Source organism: Brassica napus, chromosome A1 (genome assembly GCF_020379485.1).
Source record: "Brassica napus cultivar Da-Ae chromosome A1, Da-Ae, whole genome shotgun sequence".
Classification (NCBI taxonomy): domain Eukaryota; kingdom Viridiplantae; phylum Streptophyta; class Magnoliopsida; order Brassicales; family Brassicaceae; genus Brassica; species Brassica napus.
In genome coordinates, this window is record NC_063434.1 from 25,037,190 (window position 1) to 25,057,444 (window position 20,255).

The 20,255-nt window shown below is 38.5% G+C and overlaps 4 protein-coding genes across 4 annotated transcripts; 3 read left to right on the forward strand and 1 right to left on the reverse strand.

Annotated features, from left to right (window-relative positions):
* Positions 1 to 83: 83 nt before the first annotated feature.
* On the forward strand, positions 84 to 526 carry LOC125578075 (uncharacterized protein At4g04775-like). The gene is made up of 2 exons (XM_048740369.1): positions 84 to 212; positions 302 to 526. The coding sequence occupies exons 1-2, from the start codon at positions 84 to 86 to the stop codon at positions 524 to 526; spliced, it is 354 nt and encodes a 117-aa protein (XP_048596326.1).
* A 4,440-nt stretch (positions 527 to 4,966) lies between these two features.
* On the forward strand, positions 4,967 to 7,537 carry LOC125578101 (potassium channel KOR1-like). The gene is made up of 11 exons (XM_048740405.1): positions 4,967 to 5,058; positions 5,143 to 5,224; positions 5,393 to 5,705; positions 5,792 to 6,084; positions 6,145 to 6,213; positions 6,333 to 6,413; positions 6,515 to 6,613; positions 6,711 to 6,824; positions 7,060 to 7,248; positions 7,342 to 7,417; positions 7,512 to 7,537. Exons 1-11 carry the CDS (start codon positions 4,967 to 4,969, stop codon positions 7,535 to 7,537), a joined length of 1,434 nt encoding a protein of 477 aa, XP_048596362.1.
* A 1,121-nt stretch (positions 7,538 to 8,658) lies between these two features.
* LOC106347377 (probable serine/threonine protein kinase IREH1) lies at positions 8,659 to 14,979 on the forward strand. The gene is made up of 17 exons (XM_013786908.3): positions 8,659 to 9,392; positions 9,860 to 9,921; positions 10,012 to 10,194; positions 10,277 to 11,644; positions 11,736 to 11,908; positions 12,025 to 12,253; positions 12,353 to 12,445; positions 12,520 to 12,660; positions 12,739 to 12,831; positions 12,935 to 13,130; positions 13,356 to 13,441; positions 13,655 to 13,743; positions 13,977 to 14,028; positions 14,109 to 14,165; positions 14,268 to 14,444; positions 14,568 to 14,645; positions 14,743 to 14,979. The coding sequence occupies exons 1-17, from the start codon at positions 8,828 to 8,830 to the stop codon at positions 14,827 to 14,829; spliced, it is 3,729 nt and encodes a 1,242-aa protein (XP_013642362.2). The 5' UTR covers positions 8,659 to 8,827; the 3' UTR covers positions 14,830 to 14,979.
* A 585-nt stretch (positions 14,980 to 15,564) lies between these two features.
* Positions 15,565 to 18,350, reverse strand: LOC106347387 (probable inactive receptor kinase RLK902). Its single transcript, XM_013786919.3, has 2 exons — positions 16,732 to 18,350; positions 15,565 to 16,406 (listed from the first exon to the last, which is right to left on the reverse strand). The coding sequence occupies exons 1-2, from the start codon at positions 18,035 to 18,037 to the stop codon at positions 15,814 to 15,816; spliced, it is 1,899 nt and encodes a 632-aa protein (XP_013642373.2). The 5' UTR covers positions 18,038 to 18,350; the 3' UTR covers positions 15,565 to 15,813.
* Positions 18,351 to 20,255: the final 1,905 nt, after the last annotated feature.

Genomic DNA, 20,255 nt, shown 5'->3' on the forward strand with positions numbered 1-20,255 from the left:
CAAATGGCCTGAAACCCTACATACTCCATCGTTTGTTTCTCCTACATCTCAAAAAAAAACTTCTCGTTCCTTCTGAACAAAGAATGACGAACATGAATCACAGTGAAGGAATCCCTTCCAGATGCTGGTGTGGGAAGGGGATTGTCACATATGTTTCAAAAACCAAAGAGAACCCATACAGACGGTTCTTCAGATGCGAGATTGGTATACAGGTAAATCTTTAATTAGTTATTCATCATTATTCAATATGATCGAAGAATAAACAGATGTGAGATTGACTTGTTTTTGTGTTTTCGAACAGAGAAAGAACGAAAACCATATTTTTAAGTGGGTAGACGAGGCTCTGTTAGATGAGATTCAGAGGATGGATGAGCATCAGACGAGAATTAGCGAGGAAATTGAAGATCTGAGAAGTTCCATGAAGAAGACAGTTGAGGAGGAAGTTATGAAACATAAGAATTCGATCGATGTAGGTTGTTTAGGATCCATTCTCACTATTTTATGTCTCTGGTCCAAACGTGATTGATAATGTAATGGTTCTCTGTTTCATTTTAAAATAAAACTTCTATTGAATTCTAATGGCAAAACCTATTGGATCATTTGACATGAACAAACTGAAACACAACTTCCAATCATCATCTGAAGAAGAAAACGCATAGTCTATTAAACATAAAATTCAACATGAAAATACTGAAACATAACTTGCATAAAACGAGATAAAAGGAAAAACACAGTCTCTGAAACATAACTTGCATTGAACGAATTGAGAATCCTATATTGCTCTATCACATGTTCTCCTATTGTGACCTTCAATCCCACATCGACTGCATTTCCGAACTGTAGAGCGTTGAGTTCCTTGTGACGAACGGATCTTGTCTTCGGCTGTCTCGTATCTGCGTTTCTTTCTCCTACCCGCAGCTCGTCTACTCTCTGGAGGAAGCATTTTCGACTTCTCCACATGAGATGGAACTTTCCATGTATCTTCAGGGACGCTAATAGGATTTATGCTTTCTTCATAAGCCGAGCGCCATGAGGCAGTAGTGTACATGTCGTCTGTGAGTGTGTGTGGTCTTATTCCAACACTGAAACCTGCTTTTATGGCGTGCCTGCATGGGATTTTCATCAGATCGAATTTCCCACAAGAACACGTGCGTCTGACCAAGTCTACCGAGCAGTCGAAAGTGTCACCTTGAACTAAAAACCGATGATCGCTAACTGGAAACACCTTAAATGTTTTACCCTTCTCAATCCTTCTGTCAATCTTCTTCTCCACGGCAATGGTCAGTGGCTTCGAATGCTTAGAACTTAAAGTTCTACGCTTGAAAAACCATCGAGTCATCATTTCCCTAATGCTGTCCAACAAAGGTATCACTGGAAACTCTCTAGGCGTACGCAAAGCTGCATTTATCGACTCCGCAGGGTTAGTAGTCCTCATATCATATCTGTAACCCGGAAACTGACAACGAGCCCACTTCCTCACATCGGCATCTATGAGATACTGACCAATTTCAGGACTAATAGCAAAAATAGCAGTGAAGACCTTACGAAAATCAGCGGCTCGATAAGCTTTAGAAGCCTTTGCAACCAAACCAGCCACACCTTTTCCGCTGAAATATGTTACAACATTATTCAGCAAGTGGTGAATGCAAATTCCATGATGAGCTTGCGGATACACTCTCGCAATAGCTTTAGCAATTGAGGAATTCCTATCAGACACAAAAGCTAAAGAATGGTCGTCAGCAATGACCATATTAAGTTGTCTCATAAACCAGTTCCACGCGAGGTCATTCTCTGAGTCAACAATTCCAAAGGCAATAGGATATAAACTCGAGTTTCCATCTAATGCAGTAGCAACTAGTAAGACTCCTTTGAATTTGCTCTTCAAACAGAACCCTTCCTATTGGATGCAGCACATGAATGATCAGGTACATACTTTTTGATGATAAAATACGATGAGCCTGTTAAACCCTCTGCACGAACACGCCAGGTGCAATCATCATCTGAGCAACGAATATACCACACTTTTTTATCCGATCTGACAACCACGTAGTCGAAATTATTTTTCATTGCACATATTTCGAATGTTGCCTTCAAAAGTGTTTTGGAAGTAAAAGATTGACCCTTCTTCACAACATCCACCAAAGAAAAGCGAACACCATCTTCATTGATCTTCTCTTTGTCACACTCTTTGTCATCTTCAGTGTCAGGTACCTCAACATCTTCTTCTGAATCCATATCACTTGAATCGTCGGACTCCATTGGCGCTTCCTCTCTATTATGCGACTCCGTACCTCCTTCCGCTATGTTAGAGGCTTGAGTACTCACACACAACTGCGTCGAAGCTTTGTTCTTTACATATGTCAGAAAATTTTGAACTTGTCTTTCACTGGTGATGATAACAGGGGGTGAGTAGATGCTATTGATCAAATCGGAAGGTAAATAACTCAGCTCGATATTGACCATGTTAATATCAATTCCAAAGTCTTCACACACCATAACCTTTAGGTTTTCAAAGCTTGAACTTGTGTCCAAAGTAAGTAACCTGCCTCCTTTTGCTTCATCGACAAGAAATCCCCATCCATTGTTCAGAGACGATTTCCACAACCCACATGAAGCATATACGTTAATCTTCATATTTTAGAATGACAAAAGTTTGAAAGAACTAAAAAATGAAGAAAACTTCCACGTTGAATTTTAGAAATCGTGGTATGTTGAAGAAGATGACAAGATTTTAGGAAAAAAAATTAAAAAAGGAAATTAAAAACATTTAAAAGATTTTCTGTATATTTCCTAACCGTTTTTGGCTAGATTTTCGGATTTTGTAATTTTATTAGGTAGAATTTGCATTCTGTCTACTTAGAAATTAGAAGGCCCGGTAGAATATTGTATACCACCGGTGTAGACAAAAATACAATCCGAATAATGCATTTCCTACCTTAGTAGGTTAATTTGTTTTTGTAGTGCATCAAATCTACCAGTTACGTAGAGCATAAAGGAAACGAGGAATTTATATTCTTCCCTAGTAGTTATTTATGTTTTCGGTGTATTGCGCATGCTACGACAGGTAGATCACTATGTCTTTGTTAGATTATATATTCTAAACCTCCGTAGATGGTAGATCTGCATTTCTAACCCATTTACCCCATTTTTGAAATTATTATTCAAACATTTTTTGAATACAAATTTATTTTTCTTCTATGCAGTTGCTTATCTACATCAAATATACAATTTTCCAGAATTTTTTGCTTTCTAAAAAAATTGATATGAATTTTTATATACAAAAAGGGTAGTGAATGTCCAAAAGTGACAAAAAATGATTTTGTTCTAAGGGGACAATACTTTACTTTACTTGTTCTATATTCCCAATTTTCCCTTAATTTTTTTGCTACTTATGATTCCATGAATTGTGGTATAAACAAAAATTGATCTTAATTAAATAACAAAATGTTTTATACTTTTTGGTAATCACAAAATGTTTTATACTTGGCCGTTAAGATTTAAGGTTTAGTATATTAGGATTTTATGATTAATTACTTTTACATTTGTTGGGTTTTGACGGACACATTACTTTTACATCTCCAGGGTTTGCATGTAATGGCCCGTTTACGTCAACGTAAGAACTCGGATCCCGAAAATTTCACCCAAGGAGGTGGTCGTGCGGCGGGAGGAGCAACTCGTGGTGGTCGTGCAGCAAGAGGAGCAATTGGTGGTGGTCGTGGTGGCAACAACAACATACCTCGTGCTGGTGGCACTTACACACCTGGCGATGCAAATCTGGACATCATGAGAATCATCCAAGAAGAAGCCCAAAAGAGGGACGAAGACATCACAAAAGGCGGAGAAGATACGGGTAACGGGAGAAAGAAAAAGAAGAAGAAAAAGAATAGAGTCAACGATAACACCAATGTCAACAACAGGTAACAATGAGAATATTACATATCTACGCTAATTCTAAATGATGTTATGTATTATGATTAAAATATTTAATATTTTAATTTTTGTTATATATTATGATTATAATATTAATATTTTTATGCTTTTTGCTAGGAACTTAATCTGGTTCTATTTGCTTGGGATATTTGCAACATACTCTTCCGTTATGGCTCCTCTCACATGTGCCTTCAACGCCGAAGAGTATTTGCCATATCAACTCATAGGCCTTGAATGAGAACTGCGGGTAAACAAGACGCACCCTACGGTCAAAAATTATGTCACCATTCACCTTGTTTTGTTTGATATTAATTGTTGCATATAAAAATAATTAAAATAAGAAATGTGACTGTAGCGGGATTGTTTTATGTCTGTACCGCACGTTGAGACAAAACTTGAGTAATAACGTGTGGTTTGTGATACTGTTGTCAACCAGTATATTAAAATTATTGTTTATTGTTATTAGTTAATTAAAAATGTAAAGAAAATATATGCAATAAACCTTTCTTATTTTCTATTTCACCTTTTAGACAATATTTAAAAAGTTAATAAATGATTGTGTTTTGCAACTTCACCAGTTTAATGTTTAAGAATAAAATAATTCATTACGGATTATAGATGTATATTTCTATGTGTGTTTTAGTTTATAACTTTTTATAATTTATATCTTAAAAATCTCTCTTAAGAAATTAAAATACAATAAATTATTGGCTATAAAACTCAGAAATAACATATTTATATTTTAGATATATAAACTATTTTTTAAAAATAATATATATATATATATATTAAAAATTATATTAGTATTACTCATTTTGTTGTTTATAAAATATAAATATATTATGTATCCCGCAGTTACACTATTCATTACACAAGTCGCCATTCACATTTTGTTTTAAACCGCTTCTTTTAGACGAACCGCACTTGTCCCGCAATATACGTTTTTCTAACACAAACCGCACACAAACCGCACCGCACTAGCTAATCCGCTTGTCCCGCCCCGCTCAACCCGCTGTTACCATTCGGAGCCATAGTAATGGAATTTGCTTTCATAGTTGACATTTTACGTGGATGGATATACGCCTATCATGATAATCAGCCCATCGCTAATGATAGGTTTCTCCATTGGTATGTCTCCTTAGCTGAAGCATTTTTACATTTTGATCAATATTTTTTATATAGTTAATAATAAATATCTATGTTTCTTTGTAGGTGTTACAGGATCTGGTTACTTAATCCTAGGAAGTTGGAACTTGTAGCTGTGGCTGCTGTCCCATTGGCTAATATTATCCAGGTACATTCTGAAAATTAAACCTTTTTCAATTCTTGTATGTGCAAGAGTCAGATATGAATAAATACTTTAATATTCCATAATCTATTCCTTAAAACCAACTTATTTTTCAGATCAATATACTGTATTAATTTAGCTCACTAATGTATGTTTTACATTATATTTATGTAGTGGGAGTATTTAAGGTGGATTAATATTGTTCGGGCTATGAGAGGAAAGGAGCTATTAGAGAAACTTGAAAAAGTTGAAAGCTTCAACTATGCTTTCATCATGTTCATAAAGATCATGGCTATCCAGTTATACTGCATACACACAACTGGATGCATGTTTTATCAACTTGCCACAGATTTTGAAGGTCTTCCTCAAATATATCAAACTTGGATGTCAGATATCCAAATTGGCAACCAAAATCTCTCAGGACTCGGGAATGTGCAGAAATACATTGCATCGACCTATTTTGCCACTGTCACACTGTCCACCGTTGGTAAATATTCAATTTTGATATTTTAAAATTTTACAGTCGAAATTCTTTTGTGGATTATTAAATTAGCAGTATTATTATTTTGACAGGCTATGGAGACATTCACGCAACTAATCTGACTGAGATGGTAGCTTTGGCATGTCTAATCATCGTTAGCTTAACTGTGTGGACCTACTTAGGTGTCCAACTAGCAAACCTCTTTGGGAGAAGATCGAAGAAGCAAATAGTTGGAGAGAAGATGGATAATCTGGAGAAGTATCTGAAAGAAGCCAAAATTGCTGAGAATTTAGCTGAAGACATCAGAGGTCATATGCAGATGAAATACAGTGATGATTACGATAGGAAAATTCTTGAAGATGTTCCAGCTTGTCTCATAGCCAAGGTACTATTTATGAGACTTGAGTTTCTAGTTTTCTTTTTGTTTTTGATAACTTAAATTTAGCCGCATAATTCATCATTTACTAGCCCATTCTTGCACGTACACAGTAATCATTACACATCACGTTTCACGGTAATTATTACACAGCCGTTATGCATCGGTTCTTGTGCTTCTGCGAATTGATCATCAAGAGTTATTTAGTTTCTGAAACTATTGCTTCTTAATGGTATCTCAATTTTTATTATTTGCAGATAAATAAAAATTTCAATGAAAGCATTATCAGGAGTGTCTCTCTATTCAACGGATGTTCACCTGAATTTTTTAAGCATCTGGTAAACTTATAAAAGAGACTTCTTATTTCTTTTTACAACTTCAGTCTATTTATATGGTTAAATACAATTTCACATCAATTGGTTTATGTCTGTCCTATTAGGCTAGTGGGGCTCAACAAGATTTTCATCCCCCAGGATGCACAGTCTTAAAAGAAGGAAATATTGTGAGCCAACTACACATCTTATACAAAGGAGGCTTGGTAATGATTTTTCTGCTACATATGACTTTTTTGCCAAGCTAGACATGATGTAAACATATATTATCATTTTGTTTTACACTCTTTATGTTTACTGCAGGAACTATTGCAAGGAGAAACTGTACATCCACCTCTTAGAAGGCCTACTACAGTATTCGGATTAGAATCATTTGTCTTGAATGAACCTCTTCCACATACTATCCGAACCTACAAGGCAAGCAAGTTTCTCATCATAAGCAAAAAATATTTCATGGAGTGTCTTCACAACTATCTCGAAGATGGAGCGAGTGTGATGAGAAATTTATCAAATGTAAGAGTCTCTCATGAGTGATTTCAGTAACTTAGCTTTATAATATATATATATATATATATATATATATATATATATATATATATATATATATATATATATATATATATTTAGGAAAATTTTCTCTACTGTATTTCAGGGGAGAGATCCTGCTTTTGTTGAGAGGCTATTGCAGTCGGTATTTGGTATTCAAATGCAAAATGATGTGATCAGGAAGGCATCTTTGCTCAACCATGCAATATTTTTTGATGATCTTGAGAAGGTTAAAAAGTTGATCCACTGGGGAGTAAGCGTGGATTCTGTCGATTATAACAACATAAAACCATTGGTAAGTTTATTTTTATAAATTTATGTTGTCTAAGCATACACTAACTACGTAAGAAAAACTGAAACATTATTGTTCTTAAAATTTTTTTTTCAGGATTTTGCAATCAATACAGGAAATACAGAGATCATCAAATTCCTCATGAGTGTAGTAGCAGAAACGAACACTACAGGTACTTCAATAGTTTATATTTTGTTTTCATCATTTTGCATGCAGGAGGCTATCAATGGAAATCATTAATTAGAATATGATTCTTATGCTTTCAGGGATAGATCAAGAACATGCTGATTAAGCTATGTGAAGAACATACGACATGTTATCAGGTATATTACTACATTAAAAATTCAAATGTTTCTAGAAATTCTACATGGTAAATTGCTTAATCTGACAAACAATGTTTCAACAGGATTTCCACATCGAGCTACTACTTTTGGAGTTTCAGCATCTTCCCTTCTATCACAAACTTTTTTTTTATTTCTTGATCGTTGTCTTTAATGAGAATTGCACAACTATTATCACTTTCTCAGGTTTTGGTTTTAGTACATTTTTCGGAGGAGTTTTATGTTGTAATCTTTTTCATTGCCAACAAACTGAAGTTTAAACATTAAAGTGGTTAAGTCTATGACCATATGGTTTACTCTATTTTTTTTTTTTATAATAGAGTTGGATGTTGTTCTAATGGTATTCTATTATAGAATGAAAAATAGAGTGATGAACAAAAAATTAAAAAAATTATTCTATATATAGAATAAAAAAATAGGTTTACACTATTATAGAATAAAAAATAAAGTACTATTAAATCATTTTTACTTTAAACTCTATTTTATAGAGGAAAATAGAGTAGAAATGCCCTAAAAAGATATTTTTTATCACAAGTTTTGTTTACGTTGTTAGGCCACGAAAACGATCGATCCATGGAGAACTAAACCATCGACATATTATCAAAACCGTTTTGTCAAAATACCAGTTTTATATTATTGTATACAATTTCTATGGAAACCATAAACTAACGAATACACATCATAAGTTTGGATTGTTTCTTTTTTCCCCTAAAATAATATTTGAAATTCGACACAAGAAAATGATAAACGTAACTCAAGAAATTAATTGTCCATGAACAAGGTTTTGTAATTCATAAAATCAATGATGACCAAAAATAATGCAAGTTAGATAACAGCCCAAATGATAGATTTTCTTGCCAGTAAAATGAAATCAATATAGATAATTTCGCATTCAGTTGTCAAAGATGTATAATTAGTGAAAGACTCGTTGATCAAAATAATAATAAAAATTAGTGAAAGACTGCAAGTATGAAATTGAGGTCTGTTGGAAAACAATTTGATAGGTAACGAAAGCTTTTATCTGTTTAAAATCTTAATCAAAAGTCAAAATCTAGTCTTAAGTCTTCAAAGTTCAAACATTTTTGTTGACTTTTTGTTGGGACTAAATCTACGGTGTCTACTACACTCACGCTTTCTTTTCTTCCTCGTCTTCAGCACCTCGAATACTCTGAACCTCTATCATCTGCAGAGAGATTGAATCGGATCAAAAGTTGGAGTAATCGTGATTAGGTTAATCGAAAATGGTGTTCAAGAACAAGCTCTTCTTCTCCTCGAAGAAATCCGGATCGTCGAGCCCCGATAGCTCCAACAGCCCCAGATCCGTCGGCTCCAACTCTCCCATACGATCCGACAAGAAGAAGCCCAAATCCGCCTCCAACGACGAAGAGATTAAAGACGGATCGAAGAAGAGCAAGGGAAAGCAACTTCCATCTCCCCACTCTATCGGCAAATCGAACTTGTCTCCTAGCTCCGAAGGACCTGCTTTCGTTTCTCCGATCATGGCTTCCTCTCTGGGCTTGAACCGGATCAAGACGAGATCCGGACCTTTGCCGCGGGAAAGTGTTTTCAATTTTCGGAACGATGGAGAAACTCCGCCTCTGTTAAGTACCAGCAAACTCTCGAAGGTGGTTACTGATGGTGGCGGCAGTAAAAAGAAGGAAGCTGGGAGTACCAAGCTAGGGTTTGAGGAGAACAAGGATCGTGATGGCTTGTCTCCTGATACTGGCCCAATGAGGAGCCTCAGCCCTAAGTTGCCGCCGGCATCAGGATCTCGATTGCATAATGTAGCATCCTCATCCGGAACTGGTATGTCCACAGATTACTAACAACATCTTAAAATGGGATTCCGTTGATTTAAGAGCATCTCCAACTCCACTCTATTTTCTCTTTAAAATATAGTTTAGAGTAAAAATGCTTCAATGGTACTATATTTTCTACTCTATAATAGTCTAAACCTATTTTTTACTCTATATATAGAGTAACTTTTTTATTTTTTGTTCATCACTTTATTTTTCACTCTAAAATAGAGTACTATTGGAGAAACAACCAACTCTATTATAGAGTTACTCTATTTTAGAGGAAAAAATAGAGTAAACCATTGGAGATGGTCTAAGAATGCATTGAACTTGTATGCACCTGTTATGAGCATATTCGCTTGTAAGATATTATAATAATGCTAGTTTTAAGAATCACCGCACATCTTATTCTGAACTGTTTCTTGATATTGTGTATGTTCTGTTGATTCTTAAGTTTCTTATGGTGGCACTACGTAGGTCGCTCTGTGGCGTCTGGACGCTCTGGTCCTCTAAGAAATTCAGACTTCTGCACCCCGGAGGTACTTCATTCTCTATCACATATAGTTTTGAAGTAGTTTATGTTATGTTATGCTATAAGTTTTAAGTGATTTTTGTGACTTCTTTCTTAGAATTCGTATGAATTGGAAAATCCAAAAGAGTCAGAATCACCGCGTTATCAAGCCTTACTTCGTATGACTAGTGCTCCGCGGAAGAGGTTTCCTGGTGACATTAAAAGCTTTTCTCATGAACTGAACTCGAAAGGTGTACGTCCATTTCCATTGTGGAAGCCTCGGAGGTCGAACAATGTGGAGGTAGGTATTCTAGACTCTCCTGTTTCTTTTAATCCCTTGTGAGTGTTGCTGCATACAGAGTTTAATAGTCTGTCTTTTCCAGGAGATATTGGTTCTGATTCGGGCAAAGTTTGATAAAGCAAAGGAAGAAGTAAACTCTGACCTTGCGGTATTTGCTGCGGACCTGGTGGGAGTTCTTGAGAAAAATGCAGAAAGTCATCCTGAATGGGAGGAAACGTTTGAAGACTTGTTAATATTGGCTCGCAGTTGTGCTATGACTTCTCCTGGAGATTTCTGGCTTCAGTGTGAAGGTATAGTTCAGGACTTAGATGATAGACGTCAAGAGCTCCCTCCGGGAGTTCTCAAGCAGCTTCATACTCGGATGCTTTTTATACTTACCAGATGTACGAGATTGCTTCAGTTTCATAAGGAAAGTTGGGGAGAAGAGGAACAAGCTGTACAACTACGTCAGTCGAGAGTTTTGCATTCGTTAGAAAAACTACCTCCTACTGGAGCGGGAAGGAGTTCAAGTGCTGCAAAAATCTTAAAGATACCATCATCCACCAAGAAAGCTTTTAGTCAGGAACAGCGTGGTTTGGAGTGGAAGGAGGACGCTGTTGTACGCTCAGTTCCTCCTATCTCCCTTCCCGAAAATTATGTTCTTAAGGAATCTGAATCTCCTGCAAACATCGATAGAATGTCTTCCTGGAAGAAACTTCCATCTCCAGCACTGAAAACTATGAAAGAAGCGCCAGCATCAGAAGAGCAGAATGATATCAAACTTGAACCTCCAAATATGGTTAGAAATCGACAACCTAGTGATGATACTGGTGTTTCTGTTCTAAACTGCCCGCCAGCAAAAGATTCTCATGAACAGTCGCCCAAGCATCGTCACAATATTTCTTGGGGTTACTGGGGGGAACAGCCACTTATCTCGGAGGAAAGTTCAATAATGTGCCGTATCTGTGAGGAGGAAGTTCCCACTACCCATGTTGAAGATCACTCCAGAATTTGTACATTAGCTGATAAATATGACCAGAAAGGACTGAGTGTTGATGAGCGGCTGATGGCAATTGCTGGAACTCTTGACAAGATAGCAGAGACCTTCAGGTATAAGGATAGCCTAGCAGCTGCTGAAAGCCCAGATGCCATGAAAGTATCCAATTCAAATTTGACTGAAGAATGTAATGTTCTCTCGCCAAGGTTGAGTGATTGGTCACGGAGAGGGTCAGAAGACATGCTTGACTGTCTCCCAGAGACTGATAATTCAGTTTTTATGGATGATATGAGAGGTCTACCCTTAATGTCTTGTAAAACCCGTTTTGGTTCCAAGTCTGATCTAGGAGGCATGGCAACTTCATCTGCCAGCAGCATGACTCCTAGATCCCCGATTCCAACCCCCAGACCTGATCCAATTGAAATGATTCTAGGAGGCAAGGGTACATTCCATGATCACGATGACATTCCACAGGTTTGTGATGGTTGTGCTCCATCTTCATAAGTTTTCCTGTCTTTGTTATTAATTATTCCCCTGATAAAAAACTCTTGACAACCTAACGCAGATGAGTGAACTCGCTGACATTGCAAAATGTGCAGCAGATGCTATTCCTGGTGATGAGCAATCAATTCCCTTTTTACTTTCTTGTCTTGAAGATCTGAGGGTGGTCATAGACCGCAGTAAGTTTGAAGCACTTACAGTAGAAACGTTTGGAACTCGCATAGAAAAGTTGATCCGGTAAGTTTCTTGGTGTTATTATTGTATGAGAGATTCTCTCGAGTCCCTCCCTCACTCTTCATTATGATTTCCAGAAGTATTATCTGTTGAAAGTATACTTATTCTTGATTATATAGGGAGAAATATTTGCAGATCTGTGAGCTTATGGATGATGAAAAAGTTGACCTATCAAGCACTGTAATTGATGAAGATGCTCCTTTAGAAGATGATGTTGCTCGAAACGTGCATCCACGGGATCGCACATCCATAGATGATTTTGAGATCATAAAACCAATAAGTCGGGGAGCTTTTGGGAGAGTGTTTTTGGCTAAAAAGAGAACGACAGGAGATCTATTTGCAATCAAGGTAAAATATATTTTGCTTTATTCTCTTTTTAGTTCTTTTTGTTTTATGTAGCAGGGATTTTCTCTAATCTTGTGTTATAATGTTTGTCATACTCATCAGGTTTTGAAAAAGGCAGATATGATCCGCAAGAATGCTGTTGAAAGTATACTTGCCGAACGTGACATTTTGATTAATGTCCGCAATCCCTTTGTGGTGAGCACGTCTGACCATTTAAGCATATTATCTGGATAGATTGGCTTCTTTTAACATAAATTTGTTTTGAGCAGGTTCGTTTCTTCTATTCTTTCACAGATCGTGACAATCTGTATCTGGTGATGGAGTATTTGAATGGAGGGGATCTGTATTCGTTGTTGAGAAATTTAGGTTGCTTAGAGGAAGATATCGTCCGTGTATATATTGCCGAAGTTGTAAGTTCTGCATGTTTATTTTAAAGTCATGCCATGAAAGCTTTAGAAAGTGATTCCATGATCCAATTTACTTTTCAGGTTCTTGCTTTGGAATATTTGCATTCTGAGGGTGTTGTTCACCGTGATGTGAAGCCTGATAATTTGTTGATTGCGCATGATGGTCATATTAAGGTTTTCTTTTTTTTTTCATTGTTACAACTGTTTGGCCTTCTTTTGTTGTCTTGCTATTGGAGGATCACTGCAACTTTATGGTTTCTTTCGTTTTATTGAGCAGTTGACAGATTTTGGACTGTCAAAAGTTGGTCTAATCAACAGCACTGATGATCTATCTGGTCCTGGGACATCTCTGCTTGATGAGGAGGAATCACGATTACCGACGTCCGAGCATCAGCTTGAAAGGCGCAAGAAACGGTCTGCTGTGGGTACTCCTGACTACTTGGCGCCAGAAATCCTTTTAGGGACAGGACATGGTTCGTTCTAATCTTGATGTATGCTTATCTTTTGTTCAGTATGTTCTTGTAGTAGAGTGTGATCGGTATTCGGCTGGGATTGGTTATTGAGTCAGGCTTTACAAATCTATTTTTCCATATTGCATATATGCTTAGTACGCTTAACTACTGAGTTTCAGATAGTTCTGTTCCGTTTATCACATGCCAAGCTGCGAGAAATTATAATATAGGTGCAATACTTTTCAGGTGCAACTGCGGATTGGTGGTCTGTTGGCATTATTCTGTTTGAACTCATTGTGGGAATTCCACCCTTTAATGCAGAACATCCTCAGGTAAGAGACTAATCACTGCGTTCTTTCCTGTTCATGCTTTGATAAGGAGCATATGTTTCTCAAGGTTTTAAAAACTAAAATTCGTACTTGGGCTGATCTTATGTGCCGTTTTCTGTTGGCTTTGATTTGAAATAGTTACTTAAACTTCTATAACTTGCACTTTGCATCTAGTTTCGATTTTCAACATTTGATTTGCATTTGTTTTTGTTCTAGCAAATATTTGACAATATTCTCAATCGTAACATACCATGGCCTCATGTCCCTGAAGAAATGAGTGCTGAAGCACATGATATTATAGACCGGTAAGAGATCTTCTCTCTCTATAATCATATGCTCCACACTAGTGTTGTTTCCAAAATTATCAGTTGTGCGATAAAAAACATTGATGAACAACTCTTTTCTGCTCATGTTCTTGAGTAAAATTATCTGTTTTGCTATGAACATGCCAAGGACGTTCGATTTCAAATTCTGTTTTATTGTCCATAAAGGAAAAGACAGATCATATGTAACATATCCTGTCATCTTCTTTTTATAGATTTTTAACAGAAGATCCTCATCTCAGACTTGGAGCTAGAGGGGCTGCTGAGGTAAAAAATGGATGTCCTTTTTTCTTTGATGTTGTTCCAGTTTGTTGTAAAGTATCAGTGAAACAAATTCGATGACGCAGGTCAAGCAGCACAGCTTCTTTAAAGACATCAACTGGGATACGTTAGCGAGGCAAAAGGTGCGGTTTGTTCTGTTCATTTGTTTTATTTTTTCAAAGATATAAGCTTTGCAGAAGCAGACCCTCATGGCATATATAAAGGTTAACGCTACTTTTCTTTAGGCTGCATTTGTTCCAGCTTCAGAGAGTGCAATTGACACTAGTTACTTCAGAAGTCGCTACTCGTGGAACACATCGGATGAGCAATTTTTCCCATCCGGTGAGGTTGAAGACTATAGTGATGCTGATAGCTTGAGTGGCAGCAGTGGTTGCTCTAGCAATCGGCATGAGGAAGGAGAGGTAATATTCGCTGATCCACTCTTTGAATTCAAACTCCTTAAAAAAATAGTTGAAAAATTCTTTAATTATTGTTCTTAAAAGGTAAATAATTTCACTAAAATGGATCAAAATGGTGGTACACAGGTTGAAGAAAGCGACGGACAAGCAGAGTTTGAGTCTGGCGTACCTGTTGATTACTCTTTCAGTAATTTCTCGTTTAAGGTACTGATCACATGACTTCCCTGTTAAGAGCCAGCTCTGTGCAAGTATACGGTTGCTTACTTAGCGCTCTAACTTTGTTTATTTTCACGGTTTGCAGAACCTATCGCAGTTGGCATCAATCAACTACGATCTTCTATCTAAAGGCTGGAAAGATGAGCCACAACCAAACTCTCGTCAAAAGTGATACTAATACTTTATTACAAGTTTTTCTTTAGCCAAGCCAATGTTCATGGAAAATGAAAATGAGAATGCAAAAGTACATATATATTATTAAATCACAGAAACATTTGAAAATCAGTATTATTTTGATGAAAAATCAAGAGATGCAACCATTCTTTTTCTGTTGCTGTGAACTTGAATCTGTGCTTAATTTATCACGTCTACAAAGACGAGAAGAAAAAAGAGGGGACAAGGGATATTAAAACATCATGGGAATGATATATTGGTATTTTTCCTCCCCCACCCATGTTTTCATAAATCACCAAGGACATGAGAGTTTGTGAGGTAGCGTTTGCGTTAAACCATTAGTAACATGAATTAGATAACGAGAAAGAGCTCACAAGTCGCAACCTATTACACCTTTTATTGATTTCAGAACGCCATTTAGGTCGCAACCCTACATAACCTCAATAATTTCATATTTATTAACTTGTCTGCCACGATGTTAGCTACACGTTCACTGCACCCAATCTTTTCATTCTTTACATGATTTTGGAAAGGAAAATTAAACCACGCAAGAGTAAGTCGCATCTATGAAGTACGAAGATAAAAGACATTATTGTGTTACAACTTCCACGTATTTTACAGTTGGTAATATTATAAAGTTATAGTTGCCAGCTTACTGTACTTATTCTTCTTCTATTTAGTCTGCAGTGCATATAGCAGACTATTGGTTTAAAGAAACAAAAGGCTGAAACAATACTGAAATAAAGTTAAGATTAAAAGCAATAATAATTACAACCACAACGAACTCATTATCATCAGTGCCCACACATGAGATTAAAATTAAGGAAAAAAAAAACAAAATTAAGGACATCTAACCTCAACTCTTAAACTAACATTTAAACAACAAAGATTCCACAAAGACATCCATCATCAAACGCCAAAAACGTTGGCGTTTCATATCATCATTCCAACTAGTGAAACTCTCAATCCTCTATCCATTGGTCTAGTCCACCAGATCCGAACCCGGCTGGCGCAACTCCTGGATCCTCCTCACCACCTCCACCATCACCGGCCTCTTGTCAGGGTGCTGCTCCGTACAGTCAATCCCCAGCTGCAGCATTTCCTCCATCTCTCCTTCCACCGAGTCCACCCTCTCCAAACTCATCAGCTCCGAGTCAAAAACCTCACTCCTCCACTCTTCCCTCTCCACCGAGTGCACCCACCTCGCCAAGTCCATCCCTTCCTCATTCATCACCGAGTTAGACGGCGCCTTCCCCGTGAGCAGTTCCAACAGCACCACACCAAAACTATACACATCCGCCTTCTGCGAGACACGACTAGGGTCAGTTACTTCCGGGGCACGGTACCCGGTAACCCGGTTTGGAGTCGCGGATGATGAGCCGACGAGCTGAGCCAGGCCGAAATCAGAGACCCGTGCGTCGTGTGAGTTTGTTAAGAGGATGTTGGAAGACTTGACGTTTCCGTGAGAGCTCAATGGATCTTGCGAGTGTAGATAGTCTAGTCCACGAGCTGCTCCAAGAGCGATACGTGCTCGGACTTCCCAGTCTAGTGGACTCCGTCCTGCGCCTTTGTTTCCTGTAACATTAGCAATTACATTAATCATAACACACACACACACAAAAAAAGCTTAACTAAAAAAAACAGAACAAAAAAAAAGCTTAACTACTGTCCTAATTAATTAACAAAACACTTACTGTGTATAATAATATATAGTATTTTGTTATAAGTAAATCAGACATGAAATAACTATTATTCTACAAAACTTATTCAATATAGTGTTCTACAGCCTCTGAATACTAAATGTGTCGCAAATAAGCCAAATTAGAAACTATATAAAATATTAACAATATTAATCACAGTTATTTAGCAGAGAGAGAGATCATTTAGAAAAGTCTCTAACCGTGTAAGAGAGCAGACAAGCTTCCCATAGGCATGAAGTCATACACAAGCAGCTTCTCGTCTCCACTGCAATAATAAGCTCTCAGCGGCACCAAGTTCTCATGATCCATCGCCCCAACAACCTCAATCTTCTCCTTGAACTCTCTATCCGCCATCGTCACATCCTTCAGCCTCTTCACCGCCACCATCGTCGCCGCGTCAAGCACCGCCTTGTACGCCGTCCCGAACGTCCCCTTCCCAAGAACCTCCGCAGAAGCTCTCAGCAGATCCTCCAGCTCGAAAACCTTCGTCGCGTTCCCAAAGAAGACTAACTTCCTCGCCCCTGAGCTGTTCACAGCCGCCGTGGATGGCTCGTTTGCTTCCACCGCTGTTTTCTCGCCGGGAACTTCGATCTCAAGCTGCTTGATGGTTTCAACGTCGACGGCTCTTGTTCTCTCGTCTCCCTTTCTCCGGAAGAGAACCATCAAAACAAGAATGATCAGAAGGAAGCCGACCACGCAACCAATCACTATTCCGGCAATAGCTCCGCCGGAGAGTTTGCTCTTTCTCTTCCCGGGAATGTTTCCGACGGAAATAGGCTGACTCGGCACAGTTCCTTCATCACTACAAGCACCAAGCGGCTTTCCACAGAGCGAAGTCCCGAGAAAAGAATCAGAATCAAACTTCTGAAGACTCTTCGGTATAGATCCGTTCAAGGAGTTGTTAGAGACGTTGAACTGATCCAGGCCCAAGCCCAAGCCCAAGCCCAAGCCCAAATCGAGAAGAGAGCCGGAGAGCTTGTTGTTCTCCAAGTAGAGAGTCTTAAGCCTCGTGAGGTTCTTGAACCCTGAGGAGATCTCTCCCGTGAACTCGTTCTCCCCAAGATCCAGCCTCACGAGGTTGCTGAGACCGAACAAGAGTGGTGGAATCTCGCCGGAGAATCTGTTTCCTTGGAGGTAGAGTCGCCGGAGGTCGGCGCAGGCGCCGAGATCTAAGGGGAGGCTTCCGGTGAGCGCGTTGAGGCGGAGGCTGAGGGTGCGGAGATTTGTTAAGTTTCCGAAAATACCCTCGGGGATGTTGCCGGAGAGGGCGAAGCCGGGGAGGCGGAGGGCGGTTACGCGGTTGGCGCCGTCGCAAGCGACGCCGGTCCAGTTGCATGGTGTGGTTTGTTCGGTGTTCCAGAGGAATGTGCGGCCTCCGACGGCGGAGCGGAGGGAGAGGAGGGCGGATTTGTCGGCGGCGAGGTCTTGTGTTGAGGGAATAGGGAGAGAGAGGAGGAGGAGAATCGAGAGGAATGTGGAGAGACTACTCGCCATTGACGGAGTCATGAGGAAGAACGAAACCCTAGAGAGAGGTCTGAATAAGAAAGGTGTGGTGGTTATTACAGAGAGGAGTGAGGTGAAGCTAGTAGTCAAACACTTAAAGAGTCAATCTCTCTCCTCTTTTTTCTTAGGGTTTTGAATATTTAATTTTAATAAAAAAACTTTTTAATGCGACAAAAACGATATTTCTATTACAAGAGTGACGTCATCTATCTTGTCTATCCTTCGGACAAATTAATGTGATTGGTTATGTTTTAGTTATGCCATCATGGTTTGGTATCGCTGTGTGATTGTGAATGTGAGGGACCTTTAAGGCTTTAGCTCTGTTATTGTCTTATCTAATCTAACCTGCCTTGTCTCTTTAACTGCTAAAGATTCTTTATCAATATAATCTTAATTATCGATTAGACTAAGATCTTGCCACTGGTATCAAAATGCTGTAGATGAAGTAAAAAAATTGAAGAATTTAGCAAGTGGATGAGTTTAGTTGGAGACTAAATATCAATTTAATATCGGATTAATGGAATCCAGAGGGTTAATTAAAAAAAAAACTGTGCTAAGAATTACGATCATGTTAATTATTCTCTGCATTTGAGTAAAGTGGAGCCCTCTTCTCTAGATTATACACTTACTTCTATGTTCTTTATTCGTAAATACACTTGATTATTTTTATTTTTTCTCATGTAAACTTGATTTTTCCTGTAGAGTAATCAATGGTGCATGGTTGTAAAGGCAAAAACGAAGAACATGGGTGGTGGGTTAAAGGACTGGTAGGAGGACCATAACATGTAAAAAAGCCAACAACAATAATTTACAGCATTAAAGCTTTACATAACAAAAGAAAACACTTTAACCAAAGATAACCAAAACACAGAAAAACACAAAACACAGAAAAACACAGCTCTCGTTTCTCTCCTAAACACCCAACGGAACCCTAGCTCCGGCCTGGTTAATCCGGTGCCGGAGGCGCCTCTCTTTTCCTCTCCCTCTTTTTCCTTTTGCTTTCTCTTCCCCTTTGTCCTTAGTCGATATGCTCGTTACTCTGGTGGGATCTCCACTTGATGCTCCTCTTTGACGCAGACGGTGGCAAGATCTGACGATCTGGAGCTGCGGCGAGGCTAACGAGATGACGTGGGAGGACGAAAGTCGGCTTTTAGGGTTTTCAGAGTTACTGGATCTGGTTTTTCCCCTTTTCAGATTCACGGCAACTCCGACTCGGCGACGGCGCGTGGCTACGAAATACACTTCCTTCACCTCGGATCTACGTCCATACGTGACGGTGAGACAAACGAAGGAAAAGTAGACGGCGAACAGACAGAGTTTGGTCTTCCGGGATCTCCGGGAACACACGAACAATGGCTCCCGCAGACTAATGGGCAAAGAAGAAGATACACTCTAGCGGTGGTTCGTGGCGGTGGCTTATACCCTAGCTCTGAAGGTTTCTAACTTATGGTACGAGCTCCGCTTCTCTGAAATTCGGATATGGTGTATCGACCCGCGTTTTGTGCAGCTGGAACCCGACTTTCATTCGGATACTGTGTCCGTTTTTAGGCTGAGGGTCACAGCGGTTGAAGACCAACAAGATGAGGCTATCTCGACTACGCATCTACGGTGTTGAAGCTATTGGATCATGAACTTTGATGCCGATTATTAGGGTCCTTTAGCTAGTTTTAATTGGTCTCGGGTATAGTTCTTAGTCCTGTTGTGTTAGTAGGCGTTGTTGTACCATGAGGTCGAATTAGGAGGTTGAAGAGAAGGATCAGTCCGGGTCGTGGATTGATCTCTTTCTCATTGTGGTTCAAAGTACTTTGAGATTTAAATTAGGTAGCGTTGGATCCAATCAAGTGATTCAGGGTGTTACTAGATCATCTCAAAGTACTAGTGGTTTAAATTTCTAGTGGTCAAATCTTTGTATCCACAAAATTGGTGAAATGAATGTTGATGTTGAGCCAAAAAAAAAAAAAAAAAAAAAGAAAACACATTCTCTTTTATTTTGTAACTGTCTCCTCTCTGTATCGATGTGTTCTTTTCGATATGAACCAATCTGTAATATCAATCACAAGGGGCCCACATTAACTTGTCACGATGGTCACAGTGTTATGTAACTGAGCGTTACAACTGGGGAAGCAACGGCTACAATAAACTTAAACTGGGATCCTTTACTTACACCAAATTCAAAGTCTCTCGCCATTAAGTGAAGCTCTAATTATTTTATAGTTATACT

Coding starts and splice junctions, on each gene's coding strand:
- LOC125578075 (XM_048740369.1), top strand. CDS start 84: ATGACGAACATGAATCACAGTGAAGGAATCCCTTCCAGATGCTGGTGT. Junction 213..301: donor GATGCGAGATTGGTATACAG/GTAAATCTTTAA, acceptor GTTTTCGAACAG/AGAAAGAACGAAAACCATAT.
- LOC106347377 (XM_013786908.3), top strand. CDS start 8,828: ATGGTGTTCAAGAACAAGCTCTTCTTCTCCTCGAAGAAATCCGGATCG. Junction 10,195..10,276: donor GGAGGTCGAACAATGTGGAG/GTAGGTATTCTA, acceptor TGTCTTTTCCAG/GAGATATTGGTTCTGATTCG. Junction 13,744..13,976: donor GCACATGATATTATAGACCG/GTAAGAGATCTT, acceptor TTCTTTTTATAG/ATTTTTAACAGAAGATCCTC.
- LOC106347387 (XM_013786919.3), bottom strand. CDS start 18,037: ATGACTCCGTCAATGGCGAGTAGTCTCTCCACATTCCTCTCGATTCTC. Junction 16,407..16,731: donor CTTGTCTGCTCTCTTACACG/GTTAGAGACTTT, acceptor CTAATGTTACAG/GAAACAAAGGCGCAGGACGG.
- LOC125578101 (XM_048740405.1), top strand. CDS start 4,967: ATGGAATTTGCTTTCATAGTTGACATTTTACGTGGATGGATATACGCC. Junction 5,225..5,392: donor CATTGGCTAATATTATCCAG/GTACATTCTGAA, acceptor ATATTTATGTAG/TGGGAGTATTTAAGGTGGAT. Junction 6,414..6,514: donor CTGAATTTTTTAAGCATCTG/GTAAACTTATAA, acceptor CTGTCCTATTAG/GCTAGTGGGGCTCAACAAGA.